General features: G+C 41.2%; 1 protein-coding gene across 1 annotated transcript; it reads right to left on the bottom strand.

Annotated features, from left to right (window-relative positions):
• Nucleotides 1–9,632: 9,632 nt before the first annotated feature.
• Nucleotides 9,633–18,641, bottom strand: LOC139444317 (neural cell adhesion molecule 1-like). Its single transcript, XM_071225251.1, has 10 exons — nt 18,563–18,641; nt 17,824–18,075; nt 16,948–17,274; nt 15,673–15,999; nt 14,356–14,682; nt 11,968–12,306; nt 11,378–11,419; nt 11,219–11,263; nt 10,719–10,802; nt 9,633–9,877 (listed from the first exon to the last, which is right to left on the bottom strand). The coding sequence occupies exons 1-10, from the start codon at nt 18,621–18,623 to the stop codon at nt 9,711–9,713; spliced, it is 1,971 nt and encodes a 656-aa protein (XP_071081352.1). The 5' UTR covers nt 18,624–18,641; the 3' UTR covers nt 9,633–9,710.
• Between the last annotated feature and the right edge of the window lie 337 nt (nt 18,642–18,978).

Below are 18,978 nucleotides of genomic sequence, written 5' to 3'. Positions count from 1 at the left end.
ATGAGCAATCAATCAACGTATTATCAGTTAACCCTTTGAACAAAGTATGTTGTTTTTACATCGGCACTTCACGCCATGATATGAGTGTATTCCCTTTGTTTTAGTAAACCTAGACATGTAAACACTCACTTTTGACATATCCACTGTGCAAGATAACAGTGATTAATCAATCAACGTATTTTCTGTTAATCCTTTGATGACTAGGAACGATCTGTTGATTTACAACAAAAAAGTAAATCAACTGATCATTCACCTCTTGCTGATCTGCCACGCGCATATTACATAACACACATTTCACCTCACTTCAAACCTGGATTTAGATTGAATAATTACCCAAGACACAATAAATGCCAAATGGGAACCTTTGTCAGGTAATCTAAGTGGTGCTACCACTAATTGTACCTGTAATAAATTCATTAACTGAGCATCAAGTGAATGACGACAAATACACAAGTGTAGTGTTATACGAGAAAACGTGGATGACAACAAGGGATTGGTAATCGTATTATCGACGCAATCCGACTATAACTATAACTATAACCATCTGGTGTATTTCCAAATGAGGACATCCGATGAGCTCCGCCGTTCTTTTTGTCTGTTTAGGGTGAAGAAATGAATTAACATGCGCCCTTTGTCGAAATCTTTATAGATCACAGTTAACCAATCAGTGTTTATGCAAAAATTCGTAAAACAAATATTACCTCCAGCTTCCAAGTTTATTTAGCTGTCCTTGCAGACGGTAGCCCAGTCTCCGGTCACGCTCTGTTGCGTTGCGTATCATCCGGGTACTCACGGGGAAAAAACAATAACAAAGGCAACAACCAGTCCCGGGAATTGCGTTAGATCAGTGCCCCTTTAACAAAGATATCAACAATTTATTAACTTTTTTGGCCGAAGGAAAATATTTTCTGTTTCCGAAACTGTATCTTGCAGTTTGTATTTCCTCGAACATTAAAATATTCCATATTTGACAAGATATATAAAAAATAGAATTGTTAAAATGTTAGTATCAATTTTCACACACACACGGATACAATATCCACACATAGGTACGTTTAATAAATACTGTGTGATGGCTCGTATCTAAACAAGAGGCCCATAGGGCCTGTATTGCTCACCTGGATATTTACGCAATCATGACAAAATATACATCTGCATTGTACATGTATATTATACTGCAAATATTTCGTCATTTTGATTCTGGCAGCATTTAAAATGGGTGGATGGCAAATCTGACAGCATGAACGTGTATTTCTCTAGATACAAATGTAGCATAAAGATCTGACTGGTTTCCATGTTATGTTCCAGGATAAATCATATTAAAGGTATTATTCTCTTTATATTTGGCCCCGACCCTCAGCCCCTTGGGGGGTAAGCCCCACCAGTTTCACAATTTTGAACCCCCACCACCTAGGGATGCTTCCAGTCAAATTTCGTTATATTCCTTTTAGTGGTTCAGAAGAAGGGGTCGTTTGATTAAATTGTTAACCGACGAATGACGTACGGACGCCACGGTATGGCATAAGCTCACCTTAGTCCTTCGGACCCGGTGAGCTAAAAACTCTTTTCTATAAACTGAAATTTTATGGCAACAATGATGTCATCAACTACATCAATGCGCAATATCTCAAAGATGTCAGGGTTACGTCCCGAATGCAATTGTCATACGAATTAATTATATAATTATATTTTACACCCTAACTGTAACACTGAAATGTTACATTTCATTGTAACGAAAACCAGGGGGTTTATACAATATGTGCATAGCCTCTACTAAAACATACTTAATTACATTGCTCAATACTCCTCGTAATAAAGAAATTGACATCCATAAATTCTCTTCCTTTTGCCCAATATTGCTTACTGATGATATCAAAACACTGCACTGAGCGTTCAATTTGAAAGGTGCACACAACTTTTGAATGAGTTTCATTTTCCTTTTTAATAAAGAGGTGTTACGCAAACACGGAAACTACTTTGAACAGTGAAGTGATCTGTGAGTGTGTGTGTGGGGGGGGGGGGGGGGGGGGTTGGGGGGGGGGGGGGGGATCGAGCCCGCTTATCTGGGAGCATCTAGCAGTTACCACTTCCTTGTAAAGTGACCGAGTGGGTGAATTTTGTTTAACTTCACTCGAAACTGTATTTCAGTATTTCGGGTAGTGTCAGTGGAAGGAAACCTCCAACTGATGCTGTGGTAGACGTGTGTCACTTCCTTGAAACCTACAAGCAGGGCTGTGGTGAACAATCGGTAACTTTTCGTAACTACGACGGTAAGCAAACACGGGAAGTGAGTGAGTGAGTGAGTGAGTGAGTGAGTGGATGTGTGTGGGGGTGGGGGTGGGGGTGGGGGGTTGAGTTTTGGGGTGATTGGTTGGTTGGTTGGTTGGTTGGTTGTTTAACGCCGCAATATTCCAGCTATACGATGGCGGTCTGTCAATAATTGAGTCTTCACCAGACAATCCAGTGATTAATATTATGAGCACCGATCCACGCAATTGGGATCGATGACATGCATCAACCAAGTCAGCGAGCCTGACCACCCGATCCCCTTACTCGCCTCGTACCACAATTGGGGGATTGAGTTTGGGAGAGACTGGGCGAGTGAGTGAGTGAGTGAGTGAGGTAGGGAGTGAGTGAGTGATTGTGGGTGGGTGTGTGGGTGATTGAGTTTGGTTGAGATTGGGTGAGTGAGTGATTAGGTGAATGAGTTGGTGATTGAGTGACTGTGGGGTGTGGGGTGGGGTGTGTGATTGGATTAGTGATTGAGGGAGTGAGGTAGGGAGTGGGGGACTGAGTAATTATGGGTGGGTGAGTGAGTGAGTGAGTTAGTGTCTGGTTAAGTGAAATAAGTGAGAGTGTTCTGGTGGGTGAGAGGTGATAGAGATAGGGATGAGTGATTGAGAGAGCTTGTTTATCGAGGAGCACCTGGCTATTCCCAATACATCATAAAGTGACTGAGTTGGAGATTTTTGTTTAACACCTCAAGTAGAGACAATCATTAACATAAATACGACTGTTTACTCAACGAGGAAGTACGTTATACAATATCATGATCAGTCCTTTTGAATAATTTATATTGCTAGTAAGATAATATATGCACATATAACACAGATTTTTCTGATTTTTCAGTTACATTACAAGCTTTTACTATCAATCTCCAAAATGGGCCAATCTTATTCAGTGAGTCTGCATATAAATGTCTAACGATCTAATTGTCTGATCTAAATGTATGCATATGTTCAGCTATTGTTGCAACTTCCTTGATTCACGGCTTCATAAACTTGAAATTTAGCATTTAATGTTAAAGTTACTGTCAGTGTTAGTACAGGGCCACTTGACATAAGATTGTGATTAGCAATATGTTTACCAATACCCTGTTACTATTGAGGTGCCACAGTTCGACTGGTTTAGCCTATGATCATGGGTTCGAGTCCCAGATTCGCCAGTATTTTTAGTCTTACCACCACACCGTGCTGGGGCTGTGGGGTAGCCTTGTGGGTAAAGCGTTCGTTCGTCACGCCGACTCCAACATCGGTACAATATTTGAAGTCACTTTCTGGTGTCACCGGTCTTGATTTTGAATATTGCTAAAAGCAATGTAAAACAACACTTATGCACTCACTCATGATCGTGGGTGCAACAGCTGCAGTAACAATCTGCAACCTGCATGACATCAGTTATGGCCAGTCCAATAAAGACAAGAAAACATTGATGCAGAGCATCAAAGTTCCCCGCCATATGTGATGCCCCACAAACGCATAATTATGATGTTACTGAAAGGCATGATGGAGCATAATTATATTCACCACAAATAACACAACGGTGTTGTGGAAAAAAATATCATTTATTTTGAGTATTGGGCAATAAAGTTGATACATTTGCATAGGGTAGGTCTATTTAAAAATAGTTTCTTGTTTAACGCCGCACTCAGCAGTATTCCAGCCATATTACGGCGGTCTGTAAATAATCTAGTCTGGACCAGATCATCCAGTGACTGACACCAAGAGCATCGAACTACGCAATTGGATTATGATGTTATGCTACTACACACTACTCCGATTTTGCTTTGACTTTGCTACCTAAAGTTTCACATGTGGCTATGTGCGGTGCACTGATTAAAAAAAACACACGGGGGACTGGGTTAATTCAAAATACGGAATATAACTATTCCAAATATTTCCAATGAACATGAGCATCCAAACAATCAAAAGTGTGGTATGTAGAATGTGGAATTCAGCCATATTACATTTAAATTGAGATGTCGTCGTTGTTCATGAATAAGCATATTCAGAACATAATTTTTATTATGCTGTTATTTACGATCTCCGGAGCACAGTTCTTCTTTTGTATACACCGTGAAAATAAGAAAATTAGTCCTTGAGGAAAAAGAGACATCGGATTACGCATGAATGGTTTAATAATGTCAGCTAATGACCAGAAACGGTCAGATGCATCAATTAACTACATAAAGACGATTTTGAAGTATCTCTTATTACTGGAAAGGAATAGCATCAACATTCCACGCACATGATTTGTATGTTTTGTTTCCGTAAATGCGTGGCTAGAAATTTCAAATAAACCATATGTCGACATACATGCCACAAAATTAACGTTTCCCGTATACTTCCCCGCCTTAAGGGCGGGGAAGAATGACAGGCCGTGATATGTAACTTTACAAAACGACGTTCTGCCGACTTGGCCTTTCCCATAAAGATGACAGGCCGTGATAAGTTAACTTTAAAAACGACGTTCATACCAGGTGAGCTACATCTTCGATATGTAACACACTTCTGATATTAAATCAGTGAGTGAATGTTGAGAACAGATAGTAAGGCGGGTTAATGGTGTAGAGTTACCCCCCTTGATCGATTCTTCATCACTGAAGACAACTTTGTTTGGTACGACCGTTTGTTCTTCCAGATTGTGTGTAAGCCTGGTCTTTTTGGTATTTTATGTCTGTGGAGTGCACGGTACTAGGATCGGCATTTTTTAACAATATGTTTTAATTATGTAACTGTCGTGTATTCGCTGTATATGATCTACTGATACCTTGACCTTCTTTCCTTTTCCTCAAATTTAAATATTGTGTTTCACAAGGAAGCTGTATTCAATACTATGAACACACGTTGACGATGTCAAGTACACTCGATGAAAGCCATAAGCAAAACCACTTCCAATTACCGGTTGAGAGTTTCAAGATTATTAAAAAACAATGCTATATTTCATGTCGTGACCAACAAGGAAATGATGTCGTTGTATTATTCTGTCCTTTTCCTTGAGTTTAGCAATGACTAGCCCAAACGTCCGTGCTTCCCATAATTTTATTCTGTTCGAATCTGATTAAGTCATCTTGCTTAAAGAATAGGATATCGCATTTTAGTGGATAAAATGAGAGATACTGAAACACAATCTCACAGACCTGAGTGATCGTCGTTTTACTGTGATACTCTAACTACAGTAAACTACGGTTATAACGAACACGCTTATAACGAACTGACGGATATAACGAACTTACTTTTCTGGTCCCGACTATTTGCTGCATTAATGCTGTATAAATGCTTATAACGAACTACGGTTATAACGAACTAAAATTAGTAGTCCCTTCGAGTTCGTTATAACCGTACTTTACTGTATACCACGACGGTGTGTACATTAAATCGAATCTGATGAACCAGTGGTCGAAATATATATTATACATTTATATAATGCCGGTATCTAGGTACTAGTATCTGCTCAAATGAGTCTTTATTTGTTCCCGACCAGTGGATCCGTTTGCATTCCAGTTATCATTCTCAACTCCCTGGGAAGTATAGAACCCAAGCTGCCGAGGGGCGCTAGAAGGTTTTTACATACACATCGGATATCCATTCCCTGATGGGTGAACAGAGGCACAATTGAACTTAGATACAGTTAACTACGTTGATAACGTACACGCTTATAACGAACTGACGGATATAACGAACCTACATTTTTGTCCCGACTATTTGCTGTCGTTATGCTGTATATATGCTTATAACGAACAACGGTTATAACGAACTAAAATTCGGTCCCTTTGAGTTCGTTATAACCGTAGTTTACTGTACTTGCCCATGGTGGCACCACAAGGTTTGACACTTGTGTTTCGATTAGACTATGGGTAATGGCAACACTGTAAAGACCTGTAAATATAGTTGGTCCCAAGGCTGAATAACAACCTGGTCACTAGTGGGATACGATCTCAGCACCTGGCGTTTGCTAGCCTGGCGCCTTTGACCGCTTGCCCAGTCCACCCCCAATAACATATTGATCCTCCGTTATCAGCTCCAATGACAAGTATGCGACACAGGACACTGTCCCGGAATACTACTGACCAGTCTAAAACGCAAAACAGCTGTAAACGATTCATCGGAAGCTTATACTGTTTATATGTAGTTAGGGACAGTGGGGTAGCCTGGTGGTTAAAGCGTTCGCTCGTCCCTGGTTCGATTCCCCACATGGATACAATGTGTGAAGCCCGTTTCTGATGTCCCCCGCCGTTATATTGCAGGAATATTGCCAAAAGCGGCGTACAACAATTCTCACTCTCCTATTTAGTATGTAGTTTTAAACATTATTCCAGACAATATGAACAATAATATGGCCGGAGAACCAGTAAGATCACTTTTTAATAACAACTTAGTGTATCTAGAAAGCACCCGTGAAGATCCGGGTTAGAATAGGTCTTCGGCAACCTATTCTTGCCGTAAAACGTGACTATGCTTGTTGTAAGAGGCAACTAATGGGGTCGGGTGGTCATGCTCGCTGACTTGGTTGATGCATGTCTTCGTATCCCAGTTGTGTGGATCGATGCTCATGATGTCAATCACTGGATTGTCTGGTCCTGACTCCACTATTTACAGACCGCTGTCATATAGCTGGAACACTGCTGAGTGCGGCGCTAAACAACAAACAAACACACAAACAGAAAGCAAAAAAAGATGTTGTAATTACTGAACATCAAGTTTAATGTTCGAAGGCAAGTACAGTGCTATAAACATTAACTAATATGAATCCTTGTTTATTATTCTATACACTGGGAAATCATTTACATCAACACGTATTTTAAATGACATAATATTTACAACGTGTGTGTCACTGTGACACTGTCAGAGATACGTACTTACCCTGCTACAATAACGTTTTAAAAAAGCAAAACCAACATAGGTAATTAGTACAACCAAGTGTACGTATCTGCTCAATACGTCAACGCCAGAAAATAACCAGTCTCGATTATCTGCCGAAACAGATTCCATGGGGCGTATGAGGAAAACTAGTGATGAAAATGATATGACTGGATCACAGGACGTAAGTGAGTGAGTATTGTTCTACGCCGCTTTTAGCAGTATATCAGCAACATCACGGCTTCACTCGCTGTACCCACTGTACCCCGGGTCATCGGCGTGACGAGCGAACGCTTTAACCACTTGCCTACCCCACCGCCCCTCACTGAAATGAGTGATGACACCAGGACCCACTTGCACAAAGCGATCTTAGCGCTAAGACTATTGTAAGCCTATGTTAAAGTATGTGAGTTAAGATCATCTTAGCGCTAAGACTATTGTAAGCCTATGTTAAAGTATGTGATTTAAGATCATCTTAGCGCTAAGACTATTGTAAGCCTATGTTAAAGTATGGGAGTTAAGATCATCTTAGCGCTAAGACTATTGTAAGCCTATGTTAAAGTATGGGAGTTAAGATCATCTTAGCGCTAAGACTATTGTAAGCCTATGTTAAAGTATGGGAGTTAAGATCATCTTAGCGCTAAGACTATTGTAAGCCTATGTTAAAGTATGTGAGTTAAGATCAACTTAGCGCTAAGACTATTGTAAGCCTATGTTAAAGTATGGGAGTTAAGATCATCTTAGCGCTAAGACTATTGTAAGCCTATGTTAAAGTATGGGAGTTACGATCATCTTAGCACTAAGATCGCTTTGTGCAAGTGGACCCAGGTGTTCGCGAAAAGGGAAAGCTGTACCCGTATGACTCGTTATTCACATGAGTTTTATGAAAAAAACTAAGTGTTTGTTGCTTTAGGCTGTACTCATCAATATCCCAGCCATACGACAGTGACATGTAAGCAAACGAATCTAGACCAGACAATCCAGTGATCAGTATCATGAACAAAGATCCACGTCGTCAGGGTGCGACGTCACAAGTCACCAAGCCTGACCACCCGACCCATTAAGGCCAGTTAGTAAGGAGGTGTCAAAACTCCATGTAAAGATTATTGTGGGATAGCATTGCGCGTCATGTTGACAAGCATCTGTCATATTAAGTCACTTCATCTGAAGGTCTGACATAAATATTCTGGAATGACTTGACCAGAGTTCCGCTGTACAAAACAACCTTAGCACTACGACTGTCGTAAGTCTATGTTAAGGTATGGGAGTTACGATCACCTTAACGCTAAGATCGCTTTTAACAACGACACCCAGACCTTTAATGCTGAGTCCTTCAGTGAAAGGTTTAGCTGTAAATAAAATGTGTCTGTCCAATGAATTTGAATAATATGTACATGCTCTATGGTAAGTGTATCTACACAATCATATACAGTTATTTACACAGGAATACACGGAGAGGAATGCACAGACTTATATTCTTCATCCTACGTTCGATTCTTGTTTTCTAAGTTGTATCTTCCTGTATGTCCACATTATAGCGTATACACTGATGTGAGGATAGGTGACAATATATTCAATCCGTGAGGACGACCAAAATGATGTTATCACATTATGCAGACAGTTTCGAGCAATGTGAGGATAACACCGGTTGTCCGTGACTAATGTAGTGATCTCATCAGGTGCTCCCGATGATACTACTGGCGTCACGATGACACCAGGTGTTCGCGAATCGTTGTGTTGCCGTGATGACTCCAGGTGTTCGCGAGTCGTTAAGTGTTGTAGTGATGACATGAGGTGTTCGCGAGTCGTTATGTGTTGCAGTGAGGGCACCAGGTGTTCGCGAATCGTTATGTGGTGTGATGATGACACCAGGCGGTCGCGAATCATTATGTGTTGCAGTAAAGACACCAGGTGTTCGCGAATCGTTATGTGTTGTGATGATGACACCAGGTGTTCGCGAATCGTTATGTGTTGTGATGATGACACCAGGTGTTCGCGAATCGTTAAGTGTTGCAGTGATGACACCAGGTGTTTGCAAATCGTTATCTGTTGCAGTGATGACACCAGGTGTTTGCGAATCGTTATCTGTTGCATTGATGACACCAGTTGTTTGCGAATCGTTATCTGTTGCAGTGATGACACCAGTTGTTTGCGAATCGTTATCTGTTGCATTGATGACACCAGTTGTTTGCGAATCGTTATCTGTTGCAGTGATGACACCAGGTGTTCGCGAGTCGTTATGTGTTGTCGTGATGACACCAGGTGGTCGCTAATCGTTATGTGCTGTGATGATGACATCAGGTGTTCGCGAGTTGTAACGTGATGCAGTGATGCCACGAGGTGGTCGCGCATCGTTATGTGTTGCAGTGATGACACCAGGTGTTCGCGAATCATTACTGTGGTGAAGGAACCGAGAGTTCACGAAGAACTGTACTATTTCAATGGTGACTGCGGGTTTTCTGTAAACACAAGGTTACATTGATGACTCCGGATGTTCGTGAATTACTGTAATGATGCCGTGATGATCGCGAGGGTGAGATCGATGTCAGTTACGCTGGAGTAGCCATATGATCAACATTCCGTGACGTCGTTGGCTCCTCTGAAGGAGTATTGTGGCGCTATGGGGTGGAGTGTCCCGGCGTTCCCGGTCACAGGGTACTTAATGGTGGCCATGCTGTCATCTAGCTCACTGAAGATTGCCTCGACCGAGGGGTGAGACCTCAGGGACCTAGGGAAAGCTGAAACAAATGCGTTAGATTTTAGTTCGTGCAGATAATTCCTTTCCTTGCAAAATATCAGTTTTCGTCATTTAACATTATATTGAAATGCATTAACTGACCGATGGTATCAACAGTCAGGTCAATGTGTGTTTGGAGTCATGGCAGTAAACTACTAACAGTAAAGAACTACTAACAGTAAGCTACTAACTGTAAACTATTAACAGTAAGCTACTAACAGTAAGCTACTAACAGAAAACAACTAACAGTAAAGTACTAACAGTAAACTACTCACAGTAAACTACTAACAGTAAGCTACTAACAGAAACAACTAACAGTAAAGTACTAACAGTAAAGTACCAATGTTGACTACTTACAGTAAAGTACTAACAGTAAACAGTAAAGTACTTACGGTAAAATACTAACATTAAAGTGCTAACAGTTAACAGTAAACTACCAACAGTCAACATCTAACAGTAAAGTACTAACAGTAAACAGTAAAGCACTAACAGTAAACAGCTAACAGTAAAGTACTGACGGTAAAATACTAACAGTAAAGTACTAACAGTTAACAGTCAACATCTAACAGTAAAGTACTAACAGTAAACAGTAAACTACTAACAGTCAACATCTAACAGTAAAGTACTAACAGTAAACAGTAAAGTACTGACGATAAAGTACTAACACTAAACTACTAACAATAAACTACCAAAAGTAAGCTGGAACAGTAAACTCCTAACAATAAAGTACTATAAAGTACCAACAGTAAACAGCTAACGGTAAAAAGTAAAGTACAAACAGTAAAGTACTAACACGAAACAGTAAACTACGAACAGTAAAGTACTAACAGTAAACTACTAACCTCTGATGCAGAAGGACAACAGGACAACGAGGAGAACATTTGTGACAACGACCCCAACAACAACTGCCAACAGTATCTTCCACGCTGAAACAAAGACACTATGAGTGTGTGTCCCGAACACCTGGTGTCATCACTGACTTTCAGACATCCATTGACCCCCAGCTTGCCTCTTACACCCAGTGGGATTTGTTTCAGCAGATAATCGAGACTATTATTATTCTCTGGCCTTGACTTTTCACTCTGGATTTTCACAATATTCCAACGATATATTTTCACAGAGTGTAAGTAAGTGGGCTTTTGAGCATGTCCCTCGAAAAAAGTATATTTTATTGCATTATTTACGGTAATTTATTGAAGAATTGAGTTTATGAAAAAAACGCTTTCCTCCCACAATAAGCTGCCACCTAATAACTGAAATATTGTTCACTTAGTCGTTCAACCTGACTCAGCAATAGTTCCTAAACTGGTAAGCATGCAGACAGTGCTTCAGCAGTACTTACTCGATTCATAGTCCTCGTCATCCTTGAGATTCAGAACAGTCGTATCTGGAAGGGAATCGATTATATGGGTGAGGTGGTATTATTTGTACATTAAACATCACTAATGTTGTGTACGTACTGTGCTGGTGTTTTATAGTCATGTCATGGTGGAATACTTACCGTTGTAAACGTCCGTTGTATTGATGCTGCGTGCAGTGGTATCTGTGGAATATGAAGATGAAGTGAAATCAATAATGTTCTCTGAAAAATGCAACATCTCAGTTGTTTGCTCTATATATTTCAGCTATGCAACGACTGCCTCTGAATTAAATCGAGTCTGGATCTATCAATCCAGTGATTAATAATATCAGCACAGACCAACACCGTAGAAGTTTGAGTGAGTGAGTGAGTGAGTGAGTGTGGTTTTACGCCGCTTTTAGCAATATTCCAGCAATATCGAGGGGGGGACAAACATTGTACCAATGTCAGGAATCGAAACCGGGTGTTCGGCGTGACGAGCGAACGCTTTAACCACTAAGCGATCCGACCGCCCCACACCGTTGAAGACAATCCAAAAACCTGAAATTGACCACTGATCACTGACCACTGACGACCTGACTTAGATTTAGACTTAACATCAGGATACATTACCTTGGATACAAATCATAACATACAATATGCACGAGTAATTATATTTTTCAGGGTATATTTTACATTATGTTTAACTGTTTCATGCTTCAAGTCGGGAATATACACTAGGGGCGACTTACCATATCCTATTCCGATACTGTATTCCAAATCCAGATTACGACGAAGACCATTGGTCAACATGACCCTGTACAGACCGGTCATGTTTTCAGTAATATTCACGTGGTAGAATTGAAATAACTGGACATCAGCTGACAATATCCGGTTCCCCATGTTCCAAAGAGAATTGTCACCGCTCCTACTCCAAACACTGGTTTCATTACTTCCATTTGCCTGAAGGCTCCATCCCGCAACTAATGACCTTGGACTTGAGACGACTGTGAAGTTGACCTCGATTGATTCTCCCTCAGCTACTGTGAAACTCCTTGAAAGTTCCCCTTGATTTTGTAAAACTGGGAAATCTGTAACAATAATAGCATTCGCGAGTAATATTAAATCATTGAATCTGGGTAATTCAAACCAGTGATTGACGTCATGAGCATCGATTTACGCCATTGGCATGCAATGAAACGCATCAATCAAGTCACCGAGCCTTACGACCCGATCCCATGAGTCGCCTCTTACGACAAGCATGGCTTGCTGAAGACTAATTTTAACACGGATACTCACGGGGGAAGAACTATTTGAAAGGAGTAATCAGAGTAATATTGTTTGTATATGTTGAAAGAATTGTTGTTATTGACGAAAAAAGATTTATTTGTAACCGCTTCTGAAGTAAAGAGTTGGTTTTATGATCGGGGTTTATGTATTCTTGCGCTCATTAGTATGCTAAACTAGATCACATGCCCCGTGAAGATCCAGGTTAGAAGAGGTCTTCCGCAACCCATGTTTGCCGTAAGAGGTGACTAAGCGTGTCGTAAGAGGCATTCGCGAGTAATGTTGTTAATACATCAGTAAATATGTAAGTAATTGTTATGATGTGTAATTATACAAGTCGGAAAAAAGTCATAACAACATTTTTATTTATTTTATGTGAACAACATTTATATTTTATCGGGTACGCTGCTTTTAGCAATATTACAGCAATATTAGGGCGGGGAGCACCAGAAACGGGCTACACACATTGTATGCTTGCCGTAAAAGGCGACTATGCTTGTCGTAAAAGGCGACTAACGGGATCGTGTGGTCAGGCTCGCTGACTTGGTTGATGCATGTCATCGATCCCAATTGCGTGGATCGATGCTCCTGATATTAATCACTGGATTGTCTGGTCCAGACTCGATTAGTTACAGACCGCCGTCATATAGCTGGAATATTGCTGAGTGCAGCGCAAAACAACAAACCAACCAAAACCAACTGTATGTAAAGTGATAGGTCCTTTTCATATGTTTGCCCTATCTTTTGCATTCGTCCAATATGGCGGAACGTTACTTCGGAGTTCTTCTTTGCGTATTTGCCAAAACATTCTAAAACATTGTAGGGTTATCGGCGACGTTTCACGATGATCATTGGTGATTAGATCACAAAAACATAAACCCAAGATCACCGCTTTGCTATTTTTGAAATTCAATTCTCTGAGTAAATCTCCAATATTTTTATGTCAAAACATACACTAAAAAAACGCCGTGAATGGTGATTTAGTAATGTGTCACAAATGGTGAAATTTACGATGTTCTTAATTTTCATGAGGTCATTTACAGTAATTTTCCTTTGCGTAAAATGTTTTGAGAGAAAAAGAAACGTTAATTTATTGTCCGACATTACCGATCATCACGATCGTGGTGAGCAGGAGAGAAAAGAGAGAATTGTTCCACTCGGGGATTCCCCATGAAAAGTAGTCCCGGTCAAAAATCGTGTAAACGTCAAAAGGTGAAGTTAATACTTTGTGAACGTCACTTTTTGAAGTTTGTTGAAAAATGAACTGGTCATGTGATCAGCAAATAAACCGATCAAATCATCAAAAATCCCTTAGACTTCAAAATAAGAAGTAACAACATTACCCTGGCAATCATGCCTTCACAATCAATAAATTTTTATTACGAAGCCATCTGCTTAAGCATTCCTCCTTTAGTTCTCATGCATATCTATTGAGATTCGTAGAGATCATCTCGAAATGAATACGTGCGTCAGAGTGAGTGAGTGAGTGAGTTGGGTTTAACGCCCTTTTAACAGTATTCCAGTTATATCACGACGTGTCAGCTTAATGTGGGAGGAAAGCCCGAAGTGATGCAGGTCTCAGACGTTTACCACTTCGGTGAAACCCACGAGCACGGGTATGGTGCTGACGAACCTAGAAAAATAATCGAGGTGAACCGGGATTCGAACCCACAATCATAGGTTTCTGGCGTGCCCAAGGGACGCAACTCTGCACAAAGAATCGCGGCGCCTTAGACGACTGGGCCACCCGTGCCCCCCGTGCGTCAGAGGTATATTAGTCATTAAAGGCACAATGACATGGATCTACCCAGCTACAAATAATGCTACTTCTGTGTAGTCAACTACATACTCACATTTAGGCACTGCCAGGTGCACCTCGGCCTCCTGAGTATCATTCTGGTTGGCGCTGTTGTTAGCTGTACATACATAGGTGCCGCTGTCTTCACGCCCGGCGTTGATCACGTCGAAGACACTAATGAAGCCGTCAGTGGGAGGCTGGCGGAGGCCATAGCGGTCTGTGAGGGTCTCCTCCTTTATGATGTCGCCATCCTTTCGCCACGTGATGAAGGGAGGAGGAAATCCATCAACAGAGCATTCCAGAGTGGCGTTGGCACCTCCCGGAATGGTGTAATTAGCTCTGAATCCGTTGTTGACTGATATCGAAATATTCCCTGGCGGATCTGGAACATGAGCAAATGTGAAGACGTGAAAGCATTTAGTGGTTCTAAAACCTATGTGTTTGTTTGCTGTTTAACACCGTGCTCATATATGACGGTGGTTCGTAAATAATGGACTCTGGGCAATGCAACCAGTGATGGACAACATGAACCTCGATCTACAATGATATGCCTCAACCAAGTCACCGAGCCTGACCACCCGATACCATTAGTCACCTCTTACGACAAGCATGTGTTGCCGAAGACTATCCTGGGTACTTACGGGGGAAGAATTATTTGAAAGGAGTATTTAGAGTAATACTGTATATATTGAAAGAATTGTTTTTATTGACGTATGAGTGGGTTTCATGATCGGGGGTAATGTCTCCTTGTGCTCATTAAATCACACTTTCATCGCCAAATTAAATGGACTTTTGCGCATTAAACTTTGCTAAACTAGATCACATGCCCTGTGAAGAGCCAGGTTGGTATAGGTCTTCAGCAACCCATGCTTGCCGTAAAAGCGACTAGGCTTGTCAAAAGAGGCGATTGACGGGAACGGGTGGTCAGACTTACCGACTTGGTTAATACAAGTCTACGTATCCCAATTGCGTAGATAAATCCTCATGATGTCAATCACTGGACTGTCTGGTCCAGACTCGATTATTTACAGACCGGCGTCATATAGCTGGAATATTGCTGAGTGCGGCGTTAAACAACAAACAAACAAACATTCCCAAACTTGATTCCAAAGTCAAGAATGTTGGGTTTCTTATTTACCCAAGACGAAGCCAAGTAGAGTAAAGAAAAACAAATTACACTTACAGCTCTGTAACAATTATGTTATTTGGGAATAAATCTGTTAAAAGCAACATATATGTGAGTAATTATTATGACATGTAATTCTGTATTCGTAGAGATGGGTAAGAGGTACAGTAGTCGGTATATGCACAATGACATGGATCTACCCAGCTACAAATGATGCTACTTCTGTGTTGTCAACTACATACTCACAGGTAGGCACTGCCAGGTGCACCTCGGCCTCCGGACTATCATTGTGGTTGGCGCTGTTGTGAGCTGTACATACATAGGTGCCACTGTCTTCACGCCCGGCGTTGATCACGTCGAAGACACTAATGAAGCCGTCAGTCGGAGGCTGGCGGAGGCCATAGCGGTCTGTGAGGTTCTCTTCCTTTATGATGGCGCCATCCTTTCGCCACGTGATGAAGGGAGGAGGAAATCCATCAACAGAGCAGACCAGAGTGGCGTTGGCACCTCCTGGAATGGTGTAATTAGCACTGACTCTGTTGTTGACTGATATCGAAATATTCCCTGGAGGATCTGGAACATGAGCAAATGTGAAGACGTGAAAGCATTTAGTGGTTCTAAAACCTATGTGTTTGTTTGCTGTTTAACACCGTGCTCATATATGACGGTGGTTCGTAAATAATGGACTCTGGGCAATGCAACCAGTGATGGACAACATGATCTACCTCGATCTACAATGATATGCATCAACCAAGTCACCGAGCCTGACCACCCGATACCATTAGTCGCCTCTTACGACAAGCATGGGTTGCAGAAGACTTATTCTATCCCGGATACTCACGGAGGAAGAACTATTTGAAATGAGTATTTAGAGTAATACTGTATATATTGAAACAATTGTTTATATTGACTGAGGAGTGGGTTTCATGATCGGGGTTTATGTCTCCTTGCGCTCATTAAATGACACTTTCATCGCCAAATTAAATGGACTTTTACCTATGAAACTATGCCAAACTAGATCACATGCCCCGTGAAGATCCAGGTTTGAATAGGTCTTCAGCAACCCATGTTGGCCGTAAAAAGCGACTAGGTATTTTGTAAGAGACAATTGGCGGCATCGGGTGGTCAGACTTACCGACTTGGTTGATACAAGTCATCGTATCCCAATTGTATGGACCTATGCTCATGATGTCAATCACTAGCTTGTCTGGTCCAGACTCGAATATTTACAGACTGCCGTCATATAGTTGGAATATTGCTGAGTGCGGCGTTAAACAACAAACAAACAAACATTCACAAACTTGATTCCAAAGTCAAGAATGTTTTTTTTTTCTTATTTACCCAAGACGAAGCCAGATAGAGTAAATAAATCTATTAATAGCAGCATAGATGTGAATAATTATTATGTAATTATGTATTCGTAGAGATGGGTAAGAGGTACAGTAGTCGGTAAATGCACAATGACATGAATCTATCCTGCTACAACTGGAACTACGTCTGTGCAGTCAACTACATACTCACAGGTAGGCACTGCCAGGTGTACCTCGGCCTCCGGACTATCATTCTGGTTGGCGCTGTTGTTAGCTGTACATACATAGGTGCCGCTGTCTTCACGCCCGGCGTTGATCACGTCGAAGACACTAATGAAGACGTCATTCGGAGGCTGATGGAGGCCATAGCGGTCTGTGAGGTTCTCTTCCTTTAAGATGTCGCCATCCTTTTGCCATGTGATGAAGGGAGGAGGAAATCCATCAACAGAGCAGACCAGAGTGGCGTTGGCACCTCCTGGAATGGTGTAATTAGCTCTGACTCTGTTGCTGACTGATATCGAGATATTCCCTGGAGGATCTGCAACATGTATAAACGTGAAGACGTAAAAGAACAACAAGAATTTTGTGGTTTAAGATTGAGAGTAATATAAATGTATATTTTGAAAGAATTTTTGTTATTGACAGAAAGGGGGGCAGGGGTGTCCAAGCCGTCTAAGAGGCCGCGATTTGCTTTGCAGAGTTGCGTCCCTTGGACACGACAGATGCCTATGATTGTGGGTTCGAATCCCGGTTCGCCGCGATTATGTTTCTAGGTTTGTCAGCACCATACCTGTGCTCGTGGGTTTCACCAAAGTGGTAAACGTCCGAGACCTGCATCGCTTCGGGCTTTCCTCCCACATTAAGCTCACACGCCGCGAAATAACTGGAATACTGTTAAAAGCGTCGTTAAACCCAACTCACTCACTCACTCACTATTACATGGCATATTTACGCAGTATTCTGTACCAAACTAGGTCACATTTCGTACCATTCCAAAATTTATGATTCAAAAACTTGATTCTAAAGTCTAGAAAGCTGTCTTTTATTCGTTTGAATTTATAACAAAGACAGTTCGGATTCTACTTACAGCTCACACGGATATCCAAGGTTCTTTTTTCCAGTACAGTGTCATTCGCTTCAATAACGCATGAGTATTGTCCGTGGTCTGTGACTTGGACGTTTTTGAAAAGTAGAGTTTCATTTCCAGGTGTAACCGTTGAATGTTCCTCTTTCTCCCAGTACACTGTGTAATTTGTTATGTTTTGGTATTCGCAAGTGACAGATGCATTGGTCCCAGCTGTGATTGTCCATGGTGAGTCCTCAGACAGAAAAACTGCACCTGGAACAAAGGAGGTTGTATACAATACAGTAAACTACGGTTATAACGAACTCAAAGGGACCACTAATTTTACTTCGTTATAACCGTAGTTCGTTATAAGCATATATACAGCAACTATTCAGCAAATGGACGGGATCACATTTCAAAACACATTTCATTATATCCGTCAGTTCGTTATAAGCGTTTTCGTCATAACCGTAGTGTACATTCATATTTCCTAACCTGGTCAGGTATAGAACTTTCTTGAAGACATTAATTCCACGTGTTTGTTTTTCATACATAGCATTATTTGTTCCAGGAAATACTGGAAACTGAATTGGCTTCAGGTTTTGGACAGACAATTCTTCAATGGGTGGTGTCTGGATGTTGAAAAGGAATTGTAATATTTTTTTTACGGTTCATCCTTTCAGAGAAAACAATCGAAAACAATTGTGACTGTAAATATATTGTTTCTAACAAAAATAACAAACCTTGTTTGATTCCTTACCTGTATTTAATCCAATAACTGCCACGACTAACACAACAGCAGGAAAACACACCAGCTTCATTGTCGCTGCACGGCTGGTGTTGTGTGTGGGAGAAATGAGTTAGGACGGTCTATAACAAACGTCCAGGAAGTAGTGTCGGGTCGTTTGTAACTGTATCTGAGGTACATATCACTCGATTATCTGCCGAAACATTATAGGCAAACACTTGTGATGTTGTGCTCTTTCCCTGACAGTTTTGACGCATCACACGGAAACAGTGCGTTTCACCTTTGTGGGGGATTCCTTCCGTCATCTCAAGATATTCCTTTCGGTCCCAGTTTCCATTGAAGGAGAACATGTCTATTGGATTCAGAATGCATTACCGTAAACACTACAATAAAATCTGACAATGATGCTGTATGTTATTTGTAATGAC

This window comes from Haliotis cracherodii, unplaced genomic scaffold (genome assembly GCF_022045235.1).
Source record: "Haliotis cracherodii isolate W230 unplaced genomic scaffold, xgHalCrac1.p SCAF_5, whole genome shotgun sequence".
In the NCBI taxonomy this organism is placed as follows: Eukaryota; Metazoa; Mollusca; class Gastropoda; order Lepetellida; family Haliotidae; genus Haliotis; species Haliotis cracherodii.
Note: the sequence above shows the minus strand (reverse complement) of the source record. Positions and strands in the feature narration are given on the sequence as shown.

Coding starts and splice junctions, on each gene's coding strand:
- LOC139444317 (XM_071225251.1), bottom strand. CDS start 18,623: ATGAAGCTGGTGTGTTTTCCTGCTGTTGTGTTAGTCGTGGCAGTTATT. Junction 14,683..15,672: donor GCACCTGGCAGTGCCTACCT/GTGAGTATGTAG, acceptor CTCATGTTCCAG/ATCCGCCAGGGAATATTTCG. Junction 9,878..10,718: donor GTTGTCCTTCTGCATCAGAG/GTTAGTAGTTTA, acceptor CATTTGTTTCAG/CTTTCCCTAGGTCCCTGAGG.